The sequence below is a fragment of the Acipenser ruthenus genome, chromosome 20 (genome assembly GCF_902713425.1).
Source record: "Acipenser ruthenus chromosome 20, fAciRut3.2 maternal haplotype, whole genome shotgun sequence".
Lineage (NCBI taxonomy): Eukaryota > Metazoa > Chordata > Actinopteri > Acipenseriformes > Acipenseridae > Acipenser > Acipenser ruthenus.
In genome coordinates, this window is record NC_081208.1 from 5676635 (window position 1) to 5693912 (window position 17278).

General features: G+C 40.5%; 1 protein-coding gene across 6 annotated transcripts in view; it reads left to right on the top strand.

Annotated features, from left to right (window-relative positions):
- LOC117425061 (rho guanine nucleotide exchange factor 10-like protein) overlaps positions 1 to 10852 on the top strand; it is a 75939-nt gene extending 65087 nt beyond the window's left edge. For all 6 annotated transcript variants that reach the window (XM_058993308.1, XM_058993307.1, XM_058993309.1 and 3 more), the window contains 6 exons: positions 835 to 1049; positions 1294 to 1451; positions 2024 to 2166; positions 6067 to 6238; positions 7529 to 7651; positions 8135 to 10852. In XM_058993308.1, the coding sequence (XP_058849291.1) occupies positions 835 to 1049; positions 1294 to 1451; positions 2024 to 2166; positions 6067 to 6238; positions 7529 to 7651; positions 8135 to 8676 (1353 nt within the window). In that variant the 3' untranslated portion in view covers positions 8677 to 10852. The remainder of the gene's footprint in view (positions 1 to 834; positions 1050 to 1293; positions 1452 to 2023; positions 2167 to 6066; positions 6239 to 7528; positions 7652 to 8134) is intronic.
- The last annotated feature ends 6426 nt before the right edge of the window (positions 10853 to 17278 follow it).

Below are 17278 nucleotides of genomic sequence, written 5' to 3' on the forward strand. Positions count from 1 at the left end.
AAGCAGGACTGTCAACAAGGTCTGCATGCTACAAAATAACCCTCTATTGCAGTGAAAGTGTGCACGTCACTTTTTAATTGATCTCACTTCCTAAAGTTATTTTTAATGCAATTTGTACTTCAAACATTTTCAAAATCCTCAATGGATCTGATTCAGGTTTTGCTAAAAACTTGCCATATGGCTTCTGCTAGCTTTGTTATATAAATAGGATTGCCTCCTATTTATAACATTTCATTTCACATGAAATATTTTAGCAGCATTCTGCCCAGTTGCCTTTACTGTACAGATTCTGTAGATTACTTGGAGAGGTGATTGTCAAGTGTTATATTTAAATGCCTCTCTGTTCACAGAACAGGATGAACATTTATAATTCTTACACCTGATTTAAAGATTTTTTTGTCTGGAGTGTCCTTATGGACTGTATACTTTTTACTAGTTCTCAGTGTTCAATTGCTTTTAACCTGGCTGTGATATAATACTGTACTTGGCCATCTGATAATAGCACCTCTCTTAAGAATGAGCCCCCAGTTGCACAGCATGGCACAGGAGACTGAAATAATGTACTTACCATTCAGGGTGTACTGCCTAAGTTAACTGCTTTTAAGAATCGCTGGTTAAATAAATCAATCACTTATAAAAGATTGCATATTTATTCATTTTTGGTATTTTACATTTTCTAAAACTGTGTGTTTATTCTCTAGTCGACTGTTGGCTTCTTTACAGTCAAGTTATATCAAACTGTCCAGCTGTACATAGCATTTTCCTTCTTAACGAATGAGACTGCAGTGTTTTCCCAATTGTGAGGAAATAAATTTTGTGTTGCTATGTCTACAGGTGGCCAGTGGGGGCGATGTTTCTCACGGTCAGGTGGAGATCTTCTCCCTCAACAGGTCTACTCCCCGTGCTGTCAAATCCTTCCAGGTGGGGGCGCCAGTGCTGTGTCTGGCGTATGTTCCCGAGGAGAGCCAGTGCGAGGAGGGGGAGAGTGGGGCTGCTGAACGGACCTCCATGGTCGGCAACACAATATGTTTGGGGCTACAGGATGGCAGGTGGGTTTGACAACAGCCCTTTCCTCCATGTTGGTCCGCGGGTAAAAAGAGTATCCAAATACGTGTCCAACAGAGAACGCATAGGGGACCCTAAAACATTTATTAGAAATGAATTTCAACAACACACTGTCCTGAAGGCAATAAAAGGGGAGGAAATAAATTTTAAAACAGTCTTGTATTGAGGCGAACAAGTGCATACATGTCTGTAACACACATGACCTGGTTTCTTTCCTTGATTCTCCAGTATCCTAGTTTACGGCAGTGTGGACACGGCCGCCCAGTGCCTGCTGACCTTCCGTAATCCTGAGGGATGCCCGGTGCTGTGCCTGAAACATTCCGGCAACTTCCTGTTCGCAGGGCTGAAGGATGGGAAGGTTGTCGTCTACAGGCGGAAGAGCGGTGGTAAGAAGCAGTTTGCTTGATTTTACATTTGGTTTATTTCGGTGCTTGCAGTATAGTTTAGAAGACGATAGTTGGTCTGTAAAACATGTTCTACGGTTAATACAAATTCAGAATCGTGAAACCAATCGAAACCATCCGATTTCAGAATATTCCAGTACAGCTTATTTTGAAAATAGTGTCGCTTTGACGTTTATGAGCGCAATGATATGACATCACATCCTGTAGTCGTGCCATTTGGGTTGGAGTTGGGTCTGGTCTTGACTTTAATACTGTCAACAACTGACAGACATTGTAGACGTGGATTAATTCAAATCAGTGTCTGAGTGGTTCAGTCATGCAAGGCGCACAATGAGAATACCAAAAGGGACATGGTCGACTACATTATAACTTTGAATAATTAGCCTACAGTATTTGCTACACCAATTTTTTAACTGCCCAGTGAATACACAACCTGTAAATCAGGAATTCTAGTTAGCTCCCAGGTCGGTTCTTATGATGATCTGGCTTGGTGACTGTGTTACTTCAGCAGCACAGGTTTCAACAGGTCTTTTCATTCTGCGCTTTGTTTCCAGAGGAGCTGTGGGATCCAGAGTCCCCTCGCTGTGTGAGTATCGGCACAGAGCCGGTCCGCAGGCTGCTGGCTCTGGAGGACACTGTGTGGGCCAGCTGTGGAAACAGGGTCATCGTCATTGAAGGAGCCACCATGAACACCCGGGTAGGAGTCACCTGCCACAGCCTTACACAGTATTCACCATGGCCTAAGACAATCAAGTCTGATCAATAAGCACTGCAGTAATCAATGCAATACCTAGTTTTATATTCCACAGCATAGCAGAAATTAACATTTGTGTATTTTAATGCTTATTTTGCCAGGTTCTTAGTGAACTCCTGATAACTTTGCTTATTATCACCATTTTGCTCAGTCGCTTTGAACTGCTGTAAAAAGGGTTGGACTGCAGAATGTGTGATTTTTAAATGGGTAACAGGAAATTTAAGACAGATCTGCCTAGAAGCAAATATGTAGATAAAACTGCACCTCTGAGTGCCAGCGAGTGAGTGGTTTAGGACGTTGTTAAAAAACATTGTTTTTAAACAATTACTGCCTCATCTGTTTTTTAAGGAAAGGGCTTCTGGTTATATTACATTGCTGCACAGTGAAGCTAAATGACATTGAGAAAATAAAGAAATGGGATTTTATTGCAGTAACACACCATTACAAGGACTCGGTGACCCCGCGCCAATCCTCTTGACCCCACTCCCTCGCACGAGGCCTGTGCAATGTTATTACCGCTTATCTTCAAAGCACATCCCAGGCTGACGCTAGCAGACACACTTTCCCCTCTGTCTGGAGTTTCTTTCTTTTTTTCTGAAACTCTGACAGTATTTTTGTGAGCAGGGTTTATCAGTGCTGGGCAGATGCAGTACAACACCGGGGATGACAGGTGATAAAGCTGACAGGAGAGGGATGAATTTAGTGTTTGTGAAAGGGACTGGCGGCATTGGAGACTGAAGCCGTCTGTCTGTCCTCCTGAGCTTCACAAACTCCTGTTCGCTATTCTCTTTATTGTGCTGTTTTTGCTGGCTCCCTCAATCCAATTCTACTTGGATTAAATGACTTTCATTTCCCCAGTTCTTTTAATATAAATTGAGGACTGCATCTTTACACACTACTGTATTAAATGTGCTGCCAGTATTACGTTGTATGAAGCTAACAAAATAATTCAGTATATTGGATCTGGTTTGCACTACCATTCGCTGCATAGGTCTAAAACGTGCAGTTTGGAAAGAAACACCTGATTTAAAGCTAGCATGCATTTTCATATAAAAAATGTCTGGTACTACATTAGGTTAAATAAAGTTCTCATGCCTTACTCACAGGAAATCTGCTACGCTTACCCTTCCTGGGTCAAGTCACCTCAGCAGTGTCACATGTTCAAAGCATGTAACTGGCTGAAAGCAGTCAATAGGGGAAGCAGCTGTTTGGTGAACTACAGGGACCAACGAAGTGAACATTTATTTGAATGCATGGCTTGCAAACAGAGATTTCTTTAACCCAGTGCTGGGTTTTACGGCCCGTTACATATTCCCCAGCCTGATAGATTAGCTGCTACAAGCAATGGGCAGTGATGTTAGTGTGAGAATGATGGGTCACCTGTGAGTGTCATGTCAGGAAGGAGGGACTCGGAGCTCCTGCAGAACACATCTCCCGGAGAGCTGATCCTGCTTCATGTGTTGGTGTGTTTGAATAATGTATGAAGTGTGAGCCTGGAAGGTAATGGGCTAGAGAGCAAGCGAGGCAAAAGGAAAATATTATCGCACTGAATTGCATAAGCGATTACTACAGAGCGTGTGAGATCTGAGATTCAATGTTAGTCTTTTAGTCTTTCCTTTTTAAAGATTTTAATAGTTAGTTATATAAAGCGTCCTCTCGAAGTCTGATTTCAAACAAAATCAGTCATTCGACGACGGCTGCTGTCGCTATGCTGTCAATGTGACCCTTTGTAGTGTTTAACGCAGTATAACGGGATTTGTGAAGGCTAATGGCTGAGATCATTTGTTAACAACCGTCACAACCTTTTAATAGGATCCTTAATCTTGAGTGTGACCAGAAAAAGTATTTTGAAACAGAAGCCATGCAGGATATTTGGGTGTACATGTTTAATATAGCAGTTTGAAAGCCACAGTTTTTGTTTTTAAGGACCCGAAGAACAGCTACCTTTTTAAAAATAAGCTACGAACTCATCAATGTTTTGTTCTTCCTTGAAGTTTAAGAGTAAACAAAGCGCAAGGAATGAAGAACAGGTGCTGAAGGCTTAATGCCGTTCCATGGATGTGATTTTAAGTAGCTGCTTCTGAAAAGGGTGGCTGTTTTGTTAATCCTTTCTAGGGCTGAAAAGCTTAACAATACCTCATTTCCACAAGCCTGTCAACATGGCTTACAAACAGTCCTGCCCTGTTGAGAGACCTTTACTTCAGTAAATCCGGTGGGGTGCTTAACCCCCAGGTTCAATCGGCTTTAATGCAACTGGGGTTCAGCCAATATTAAGAATTATCTCTCCATCCCCAGGTTGTCAGTTTAATCCAGCCACTGCCAAATCCAAACCTGGACAGAATTACTGTGCATTTTATCAAATAAAACTGCAGCTATTGTGATATTTACATTTTAATGTGCCTTAAGTCAACTTTGCACCAACTCCTGGCCTTTTATCTGAGTCTTTGTGCCTAAAATGTATATTTTATTATTGTTATTTTCAGTTTGGTAGGAAGGTTTTATTCTTTTTAAAATAATAAATCAATAGAAATGCAGAATTATGTTCCATGTGTGAGAAGCGGCTCCTCAAACCTAATTGACAACCGAAATAAACACCACTTTGAGATAGGAGAAGTTAGAATGCTCAAGCCTGCTGTGATTGGTTACCTAGCAACCAAAAGAGCAGAACATGTTTCCCAGCCAGCTCTCATGTCATTGGTTACACAGCCTATTTCCTCTCACCTGATTGGGTGCCAAGCTGCTGTGGCGACACTACATAAAAAGCATAGTCAAAAAATAAATAATGGTAATTAGTGAACTTTGGACAGGCTTTGAATTTAAAAAGCTAGGAGCTGGGTTCATGCACGTAGCCACAAACATGCTGTGGGGCATTAAGCAAATCAACAGGCTTAGTATGGAACACGGTGCTTTCAATTGGGTTGTCTGAGATGATTTCTAAACAAATTTTAAATGGAGACCGCTTATTACTTCTGGTCTGCGGGACTCAGTGTTGCTAATTACTGGTTGCTGATAAACAGACTCAATTGTGCGTAAGGCAGTGAGCAGACCTCTTTGGTCACCAGATGACTCTTTCATGTTTTCAATCTGTCGTCATTATAGAGCTGGAAATATTCGCTACCTTTGGAATGGCCGTTGTACAAATTGAGAATTTTTATTATAAGTGTGTGGGATGAAATTCAGTTGGCGACACACACACAGACGTGTGTGTGTATGTACTCCTTGGGAGCGAATAGAAGATTTAAAAAAAAAAAAAAAATTCATCCCAGGACTGAGTAACATTGAAATGGCCCAGTTTACACTGTGTGGGGGTGTGTGAAGACATGGAGAATGGATATTTAACACATCTTTGAGGTCCCATGTTATGTTCTGTATGTTGTCCAATAAAAAAAACACTATGGAACCTGGTAACCTGGAACCTGGTATTGGTTAGGTATAAATAGGTCGTTGGTTTGCTATAGAGAATCTTCAGTCCTGCATCTTTTTTTAAAATGTATTTTTATAATATTTTACCCTAACTTTTTTTTCTATCCAATTTGAATACCGAAAGTTTGGTTTGCAGCGGTGAGCCGATATACAAATTGGATAGAACAATCTGGGTAATTTACTGCTATGTTGAATGGTTTACACCAGGTGTAATGCTCCAGGCCCTGTTTAGATCTTCTAAAATATTGTGTATTATTCTCAGATGATGTAGAGTGAATGGAGACCGGAGATATATCCGTCCAAGCTCTGAATGGATTGGGAAAGTGGTCTACAGGGATTGGTTTCACACTATGCAAGTCCCGTCATTATTCTTTCTAGGTATTGTGTTTGTTCATGAGGGGCTTTTCTTTTCTCATCCAGAGTTTTGAAGCACACCAGGACACGGCGGTGAGCGTGGCCCACATGGCGCGCGCCGGGGGCGGGGTTTGGATGGCGTTTTCCGAGGGCTCGTCTATCCGCCTGTTTCACACCGAGACGCTGGAGCCCCTCCAGGAAATCAACATCTCAGCCCGCACCACCTTCCTCAGCCCAGGCAAGTCCTCGGGAATAGGGGGAGGTTTACTAGACTCTCGGCTTTCACTTCTGGAGGCCTCTAATCAAGCGAGATTGGTGGTCTGAACTGAACATCACAAAACGCTGCACAATTTTTCTGGCCTTTTATCCAAATGTTTATCTACTTGACTTTCCTACAGTTTTATGTCACAGTATCCCACACACCACTAGGCCTCCCTTAAATGGTTAAAGCAAGGTATTTACTGTCTTACGCAATTTAATATAAATAATCTGATTTGTTTTAATAGTGGTCTAGCCTGCATAGTCTGGCAAGATTCCACCAGGCTTCCCTCCAAAGAGATATTTCAGTTTTTAAATGACAATGTCTGTACATTATTACACAAATTCATTATTAAAATTGCTACCTCCTAAAGCAGTGCTTTCCTAAAAATGAATGCCCTTTCTGTCACAGTGATTGACCCACGCTCTCATCTTGTGAAAAAAGCGAGCGTTACTGTACCTTTCGGGTAATGATGGCTTTCTCTGGGATTATTTTTATGAATGAAATCAAGCATCTGTTCAAAAGTTTCTCCTTTTTATATGTAAACATTTTAAAGACTAAACCTATGCCATTGATCGGGTTAGAGTTAAGAGATTTGCTAGGAACAAATCTTCTAATGAGAACTACAGCGAGGCACCAATTAAGACTAACCTCCTCTTTCCCAGTCCTACAATTTCAGTTCCTGCTGCAGTTGGTCCCCATGGTAAGAGCTGATGGGTTGATTTCAATGAGAAGAATACAAATCTATTAAATAGAAAGAAAAATGGTAATGAAGACACAAGGGCAGGAACATGAATTAATAAAGTACGGGAGTCGCAAAAGAGGGTTAGAGAAAGGTGGAGATGAATACTTCCCTTTTCATGTGCCCTTGGAGGGGTTGGGGGGGTTGGTAACTAGGAGATGTTCTGGTTGCTATGGAAACATCTTCACCTCATCCCAATTAAAATTTAGAGGATAGGTGATAGTTTGAAGCAGTCGACAACTGCTGACTGATGTACTTTTAAATGTCGTGTTTTTTTTCTTGTCAAAACGGGCGAAACTCCACTGGCAGGTGCTTGTAACTTGAACATGGTAAAACATTGATTGTTAAAATAAATAAATGCTTTCCACCATCAGAATTACAATATGTGAGGCACTTAGTGGCTAGTTATTTTATATATATATATATATATAGTAGTTAAGAGATAGCCGAGTTTTCAAGTAAATGTAATTTTTTGCAAGGATCTTTACCAACTGAATTTAACGTTGCTCCCTTTGTGCTCCTTACAGCTCAGAAGAGCGTGCGGGTGACCAGTCTGCTGGTTTGCCAGGGGTTACTGTGGGTCGGCACTGCCCAGGGAATCATCGTCACACTGCCAGTGCCCAAGCTGGAGGGCATCCCCAAAATAACAGGTACGCTTCTTTCTAGAAGATACTATTTGGTCAATTCTACCAAATCTTCATTCAATAATTGTGTAGTAGATATACAGTACATTGTTGCAATCCTAACTTATTTCATCTTATTTCATATTGTACTTTTTAATTTAATTTGCACTTAATGTAAACTATACAGTATTTAAATATTTTCCTTGCATTGTAACCCTGTACTGCCCTGTAACACCTGTAAGTCTTAGTTAAGTATAAGTATAGTTGCTTACTCCAGTAATGATTAGGCAACAGGAGGCAGCAGTTAAAACCATTTTAATCTATAGAAAAATATATACAATGAAAATAACCAGAAGATCTTCAGCAAAACAGAAGTGGAACAGTGATAAGAGGGAATAAAGCGGTTTCTAAAGTCTTGGTTGTCACTCCTCCTTAAGGGAAATTGGCATGACCTGTGTGTTTTTTGTACAGTACAGAAATGTCACCATCGTTCCCCTCTTGTGCCTCCAGGGAAAGGAATGACCTCTCTCAACGCTCACTGTGGGCCGGTGGATTTCCTGGTGGCCACCTCCAGCACGCTGTCCCCACAGCTGCTCAAGAGGGACTCCATGGGGGATGGGGGGGACTCGCCTAGTGGGGGGGAGGACAAGACCAACACCTCCTCCCAGGAGTCCCTACACCAGGCCAATGGCGGCCCCAGAAGGGAGGGCAAGGGCAAGGGGGTCCTGCTGCAGTACCGCCTGCGCTCCACCTCCCAGCTCCCTGGCAAACCTCTGAGCAGTAAACCAGAGGGAGCGTCGGACTCGTCTCTGGAGTCCCTGGAGCACAGCGTGGAGGACGGCTCCATCTACGAGCTTAGTGAGGACCCCGAGGTGTGGGTGCGCGGCCGGCCCTCGGCCCGGGAGGGGGGTCGGAAAGAGGGGGTCACTTCGGCTGCCGTCATCTCCGGGGGGAGAGGCTTCCGTAGCCTGGGAGGGGGTGGCGGGAACAGCACTGGCACCGTATCATCGGAGAGCATTCTCATGGTGTGGCAGCTCCCTCTCACTGTGTAGGCAAGGGCCTGTGTGCTACAAGGAAACTGTGCATCAGTCAATCTCGCTCCTAGCCAGATACAGATTGGGTCTCCCTAGGCTCTGGAAAGAGGCCTCCTGGAATTCAATAGGCTGTGCTCCTGGGACAGGTATGGGGCGGTCCAGCTGGCTCCTGTGGGGAGGACACTGATGCTATGAGAGGCAGCACAGCACCTGTAATGAGAGTGGACTGGGATAATTATGATCTGGTAACATTTTAAATATGTGATTCCACTACCCAGTATTCGGTTATATGAACCATTCTCAGTTGGTTCATTCAGATCTACACCTACTCTCTCTCTCACCTTCTGTACACAATACCTGGATTGAATTACCATTCTCAAGCAGATGTTGAAAGCACTTTGCAGATTACCTTGATTGATGGAAATGATGTAAAAGATCACTTGTAATATTGGAAACATAACACACTGTCACCATCCCCTTTTCAAGCCACACCCCTTTACACAAGACTACACCCCATGTAAAAGTCTGCCCCTCCCACTTTCTTCATCTGATGGATCTTGATCTTTTCTAATTCCTCCAGAAATGTCTTTCACTGACCTGTAACCTTGCCTCTGACCTTGACCACACCCCTTTCAAGTTTGACACCTGGTATCTTTCACAAACTTTACAAACAAAAAGTGCAATTTATTGCACAGGGAAAACCAGCATCCATAAAAGTAAGCAAGCAAGTAGGCTTTTGTTCAGTGTTCTGTTCAATTGTATTGCCGTCATTAGCTGATTTTCTGTCTTCAGTGGTTTAATCAACCAGCTTTGTTTTAATTGGTTTTGGTACCCAGCAGGGAATATTGTAGTGGGGGCTGTAAGATGTACTGTAAATGTGAAGAAATAACAGAGCTGCTTCTAAAGCAATAACTTGGCTTTCTCAAGTTCTATCAAGTTATTTAGAGACAATTTTTGGGAAGGCTTCCATGGTGTTGACAATTACAAATACAATACTTGCTTTGTCTTGCTTGGTACAATTTTTCTTTTTAAATCGTACCATTTAACTGTGTGGGCTGGTCTTTAAAAGTGACTCTGGCTGAAACCAGAATCACTCTCCAATCCAAAATAACAATATGGTCTCTCAGATGGCACCTTTTTGAATTGCCATAGCAATGCCAGCTGGCCTGCCATTCTGCCCAGCATTCCTTCAGCTCTCAACCACTTCCTGTTGCCTTCACCTGCTGGCCTGGTAACGGTTGTCATGGCAAGACCATAGGGGAGGGCCCTGGTCAGAACCTGTTTCAGGTTGGTAAACATCCTCCACAGGTGAAAGCTGCATTCAGAGGGCATGGAACACTGAACTTTCACTGCACACAAGTGGACTGTGTTAGTGCTGCAAGGAAGAATTTCATAGTTTGATCTCCTCACCAGTATGAATACATGTGCTGTACATTTTTTTTACGCGTCATCAAAGACTGGGATGCAACAGTTGAGCCCAATCAAAGTCATGCTCAGTAATCAAAGCTTAAAGTAATCCTGTTCTACAATTGTGAAATAGGTTATTTTAAAATGTTATGAATATCCTACCCTTGTCAAGCCATTTTAATAATATTAAAGTGGTTCAAATGAACAAAGATCATGACTAGTGAGTTAAGACAGGTTTTTGATCATCTAAGATTCAGGTTACTGTATTTTGCGTTGACAAGAAACTTAAGATCAAAGAAAAGGGAAGGAGGGATGAGCGTCTTGTATTTGCACTGTTAAGGGTTGTAAAAAAAATACAATTATAAACATTACTTACAATATTTAAAAGTTTTACTAACATTGTTTTTTCTCTTAAATTGGTCATTTGTATATGATCCCTTACTCCCGCTAATTGTGCTTGAAGTTTGCAGACACTCCCTTGACGGGCAGTGCGGTACGTCCCCTAGCAACTTTTTAACCCTAACAAACTGTTCTGTATCTGTGTAGTCATTTTTTCTCTCACAGAGACCAGACATGTACTGTATCAAACTATGAAATTGGTCTAGAACCTAGGTTGTTTAACCTAGGCTGAATCTACAACTGCTGTCGCATACATCCTGAATAAGTTCTGTACAGCAATGCCACACAATTGTGTTATAGTGTATATACCACAGGTTTAGAACCTGAAACAAGTGTCTTTTTTCTGTGACAAATCTTTGACTGTAAAAACACTCAATAAAGAGATGTACAGGAATCTGTGTCAAGTCTTTGCTGTCAGTATATGTATAAGAAGGAAAACTTTCTCCTGGTAGTGCTGGAAGAAAAGAAACACCACACAGTCACTCAAGCTGTCACTGGCATTTAACTCTTTCAGTCCTGAAATTAAGTTATTTTACTGGGTTTACATGAGAACAGGACAAACATTTTTACATACACTGCTGTGCAAAAGTCTTAGACACATTCAGGAGTTACAATATATATCGATGTTATGAGCATCAACAATTTACTCAAAGCCTCCACTAGTGTTTTCCACTATTATAACAACTTTGACTGTTGCACAGCTTAGTTTGGGTGAGAAGAAACCAAGCTTGTCATTTAGCAATCTTTAATTCACACTGATCAGAATCTTCAAAAACTTATCACAAGAACTCAAAGTAAACTATAAATGAGCAGCTAACATGAAGTGTTGTAGTAGCAAATCCATCACATTCCATCCATCACATTTAGGTCAATGTGCAGTACCAAACTCAGCCTTTAAGGTTTGTTGTGTGACAGAAGTAACTACAATGGACCTATTTACAAAGCAATGACTGCTGCCAAATCAGCCATCTACAACTCCAGTACAATAAGAACCACAGGGACCAAGAGATTCATTAGATTGTGAAGCATGTCATGGTTGTTTTTCTGTTTTGATATTTTTTCTTTTTAAAAGCAATTAGATGCTAGATGTGTGGGCACATTAAACTTTAACGTGTATATAGATTTAAAGTAACATATTTTTTACTTACCATTTTATGTTATGCGTTCAGTCATTTTGAGTGTTTCTTACTGCAATTACATTTTTAAATGATTATTTATATGTCTTTGTTCAGATGCTTTCAGATGATGTTTAGGATCTACTCTTCAGTTCCAGGTGCCTGCTATCGATATACTTGTATGTAACACAGGCTAGATAATCCAAAGCGGCTTTACAGGAGCAATTCACTTCGGATCAAGTTTTCTTTTGTATTCCTGGCAATACAGTGCTGTGCACTAGATGGCGCAAGTGCTTACTAATATAAAGCCACCAAGTACTCAATTTTACACCTGCGCTGTAGCAAATGTGTGGTGATATTTACAGTTCATTATGGCTGAGTCGGTTCAGGGTGGGATTTGGCCTTGTGAAACTTCCAGTTCAAAAGCTTTCCCCGTAAGCCTAAGCGCTGAGCTGCTCCCTTTGTGTGCAGTTATTTTACACTAAGACATGGAGCCACCTTTTTGTTTCCGTCTTCACATTGCTGAGATGCAGTGGGACGCAATCCGCTTCAGTAATCCATCACAGCTGCTCAAGAAATCATCTCCTAAGGGTTTCAAACAAAGTCAACAGTTCTCTTTTTATCTTTCGGCTTAAATCAGCACATTTACAAAAAAATACTGTTGAAGATGGTTTAGGATTCAGCGAGCCGGACAAACTTTCCAATGTGATGTGATTTAACAACTATCTGAACTGGAAGAACAGGAGCAGACAGTGAGAGCTCGCTGGTAAGAGAGGCACACAGGCAGTTGTCTGGAGTCCTTTGGGATTCAGCAAAGCTAGACAAAGAAAAGTTAAATAAATAAAACAGAAGCAAATCCGCAGCACTTACAAAGAGATTGTGCACAGTCCTATTCTGTTTATATTACAGTAGATGCTGATCTGGAACAAAACTGTGTACCGTATCACTGTGCAATATTTGCCGGGCTGTTTGCTGTGACTTCTTCAAGGTAATACACTCGGATAACAGTGGTATTATCTAGGTGGGATACAGTTATTCCCATAAAGGTACTTTTCTTAAAAAAACAAAATTATGTTACAGTGGAAGTCATTATAGCTGCATAGCTGAAAGATAACTACAGTCAAACCTCCTTAATATCACTCCTTAATGTCAACCTATGCTTAATATCAGCACATTACAGTATATCCCAGTCAGACTATAATGGGAGTCAATGGGGACAAGCTCCTGATAGTATCACTTTATCACCGTTCATATCACTCACAATTAACAGTCGTACATCTGATTTTTACCCTGCTTAATATCACTATGAAAAATAAAAGCCTATGATAACAAGGAGGTTGCTGTCTTGTATTTTAATGTTCTGAATACAAAGTACTGGTAGCATGCATGTGTGCTCACAGCTTTTAATTATTAGTTATGTTGTTGATATGCAATGTAATAGACTAGATATTAATAATATCGTTTATAATTGAACACAACTGTAATAAATTCCATATCTATATTTTACTCCTACAGCAACATTTCTTCTGTGTTTTAAAGCTTATTTCTCCAGTTTTTTGATGAGCTCTTGATCAAGTCAACTCTGTTTACCTTGTTTACCCCGTACTCGCTATTCAAAGGTAAACAAAGTAAACACCAGCTTAAAAATTCCACGTTCTACATGATTGACAGCCGCAGTGCATTTTGAAGTGGTTGATTTCCATAAAGGAAAAATGATGCAATTTCCAAATCCTTTCGTGTTGTAACAAGCCCATCTGCTAGTCAGCACAATTACTTTACAGGTCCTCGGCAAGCGAGATTAAATTCATTTTGAGTTTCAGCAGCGTGTTAATTAAATCTGCACAGGCCTCGTGAGGTGAGACTTCTGTATTAAAAGTGCCGCGACAATTTAACACAAAGCAGTATGTGTAAATATGAGTGTGGCAAAGCTCTAGGGTGCTGAGAATGGAGCCCTTTAGTGCTCATTGCCATGCAATCTTACACAACACAGTGCATTCAGGGTTATTTTAATTGTAGGCGAGAGAATGTTTAGTGGTTACAACTGAATTGTACTCTTTCTGTAGTGCCACTACCAAATCTCGAATGACAATGCAATTATGTACAGCACAAAGGGACTATGGCAGGACAAGGGCAGGTATAATGATATTGGAATACTGGCACTATATTACAGATAGCAGCGTTTTTAATAATCTGTGGTATCACAATGGTAGCAATCATGTGGCCATTGCTGGTAATGCTCTGTTCATGGTACTTCTAGGGGTGAACTGATCTGAAGGTCGATGAGTGTCCTCTTTAGACCCAGAAGCTCTACAGCAGAAGTAGGTGAGCTACTAGCCTTGCATATGTATGCTTTGAGCTCCTTAGGTGCCTGGCCAGTATGCTCTGCTGTAGCGCAGTGAAGGGAATCAGTCCCTAACCCATGGGAGCACCAGAGCCAATGATCTCTGTGCAATCCAAAGTGAAGTCCGGCAACTTTGCACAGCCAGGATGCAAACCTGCACTCTCCTGACTGCATGACTCACCCTGCACACCATGCGGTCAAACCTATACCTGGTGAACCACTCTGAGTCACCCCCAAAATCCTGAATAATTTCAGGATTTATTCAGTTCAGCACAGTGTATGTAGGCATTATACTGAGCAATTGTTTCTTACATTCTCCTAAAACCACTTTGAGCTTTTCTCAAATTGCTTTAGAATAACTGGTGGAAAAAAATTCTACAACATCCCGCTCAATAAAAACCCATTAGGGAGACATTTGTGTTTTGTCAGTAAAATGCTGTTTGAAAAGTCCTAAATATTGATTTCAATCAATGGGTGTGCAGATTGTTTAAGAGATTTCACATTCCACTCGAGTTTGAGAGACATAGGGATCTCTTAAAGCAATGAGAGGCTTAACTACTACAAACAATGGTAAATTCAAAGTGGGGAAAAGGATAGGCAATCAAGGTAAATGAATTACACTATAGATGCACTTGCAGTTATGTAGTAATTACACTGCAAATATATAACAACATATTAAATACAATGTAACTACAAAATAAACTACTAAAGGTTTAAACGTTTTAAAAGTAAATCAAAATCAAAATCCTGTCACTGAGTATTGTAAGTGAAAATGAATGTAAATACTTGTGAAATACAAACAAATGACGTAAACCATTTACACAGTGACAGCACAACAAAGGAGTGTGTTATTGCAATGTAATTAAGATAAAGCTAAAACCAAATATCTTTGAAAATAAACTTACAGAATTACATTATTAAAATACTGTAATGCATGTAACATATTTCTATTTTACAACACTGACTTAGTCTCAATACTGAGGAACAAAATCTGTTACTCTTCTTGTAAAAAGCAAGTTCCCTTAGAATTAAAATTGCTAGTGGCAAAACTTTTTTGATGCACCTGATCTCCCTAATTCAGCCCTGCTCTTTCTTTCCTTCAAGAAAAATTCAAAAACTTATTGAGGCAAAACTTTCCCTAACATTTCTGTTGCATGAGGCTACAGACTAGACTAGAAGATCTTTTCTCTCTTCTATTAATGCGGCTGGTACACAAGATGTCAACATTCATGTTAGTGACCGCTTAGTTTGTTAAGCAGAAACTGCCTCCTGGGCTGTAAGAGAAGGGACTTCTATTTTAGGTAACACCTTACATTAAGTGTCTCTGATCACTGTGGTATTGACAATGTCGAGCCAGGGCACTTCTTTGACCTGAAAAAAGAAACAAGGACCAGGGGTCACAAATGGAGATTAGATAAAGGGGCATTCAGAACAGAAAATAGGAGGCACTTTTTTGCACAGAGAATTGTGAGGGTCTGGAACCAACTCCCCAGTAATGTTGTTGGAGCTGACACCCTGGTATCCTTCAAGAAGCTCCTTGATGAGATTCTGGGATCAATAAGCTACTAACAACCAAACGAGCAAGCTGGGCAGAATGGCCTCCTCTCATTTGTAAACTTTCTTATGTTCTTATGTTCTATTTACATAGTAGTTACTGAGTAAATACACGTGTAGGTACACATAATTACAATGTACTTAATGTGTAAATATTTTTGCATGATATAAACCTAACCCTAACCATTTTTTGATACAACTGCACATTTACAGATGCAAAAAGATGTACATATTTACAACTATGTAAGTACACGTGTATTTACTCAGTAACTACTATGTAAACACACAGTAATTAGACACAGTAATTAGAGACACAATGTAACATTTTATTTTATTTACCTCAGTTTCAAAGGCTTAGGTCCAGTTAAACCTTTCAGAGTACACAGTGTGGATCCTTGCATTATGTGTCAGTTGCTGTAAAGCCCACTTTATTAGTGTTTTTGAGTAGTTCTGCGTAACCCCTATGATCCTTGGAAGTACCCCAGGGGTACACGAACTCCCGGTTGAAAACTCCTGATGTAGTGTTAATAGTGATGCATGTAATTTACTTCTAATTAACTCAACACCAAATTCATTTACTGCTGGCATGCTGTTCCAGTGATGGCCTTGCAAAGCAGACTGGCTTAAAGTCGCAAGTAAAGGGATTCAAGCTGTGCGTTGCCTCCCTAAAGCTCTCTGACCCTGCCAATACATTTAGACTTGATTGCTCCCCTATGGATGTTCAGCGGCACTCTGCATTCATTTCAGATCCAACCTTCTGCAATACCAACAGTAACACATGGTTTAAAATAAAGAAAGTCATTGTGGTGGAGATGCTTTCTTATATTCCTTTGTATTTTCGACTGGGAATATTTTCAAGGTCAGTTTTACAAAGTTATGGCATTGCATGCATCTCTTTTAATAACGCATTTGTAATCCTAATAAAAACTCTCCATTTAGATTTTACATATAAATACCTAAAGAGCGTCTAGTTTCTCAGGGGGCTGACAAGGACATAACGCAATATGGGGAAGGGGTTTAATTGTGGAATGATTTGCATACGAGTCAATAGCAAAGACTCGTATGCAAAATGTATACATTTCAAATAAACCAATTACCAGGGGACTGTAGAGTCAAGGGAAAGAGACACAGTACATACAAGTTGTAAAGGAGAGAAAGGAGAGGACACTACATCAGCTAGTGAGCATCATATTTTTAAAAAAATATTGCTCCTCACTAATAAGGCTATCCATGGTTTGCTCTTGCCTATCTGCGTGTGTTACTTTTTCCTTTTGAACAGTGGGTTTGGAAGCACTAGCTAGTCTTTGTTTCATAGAAAAAGCTTTCTAAGCACATACTACTTCTATTTTTTTCTTCCAAAACATGTGGATTCGACTCCAGTCAGCATATTTGTCTCACTTTATCATCGGATGCTCATTTCAAAGATCTTTTGAGAAAAGTAAATAAGCAATATTTTAATGAATTACTTTTTAATTAAACAGTTGACTATACCTTTAAAAAAATCCATTATTGTACGGGCCTCCAATTAAAAGACTTGAAATAGCTTTATTGTCAGGGAATGAAGGCTCCTGGGATGATCCGCCTATCCCATTCCTAACACAATAAACCAATATGAAACGGCTTTCAATTATTTAGAGTTTAATTACATTTAATTACAAGCAATGTTTAACAGGAAATGCAGCAGTGACTGCTGCAACACTGACAGCTGGGGTGCAAAGAGAACGAAATATAACTCTCTGTTCCTCTTGAATTTTCAATTTTGTTCCAGGTTGTTTCTCAAAGCTGTTGTACACAAAGATATCGA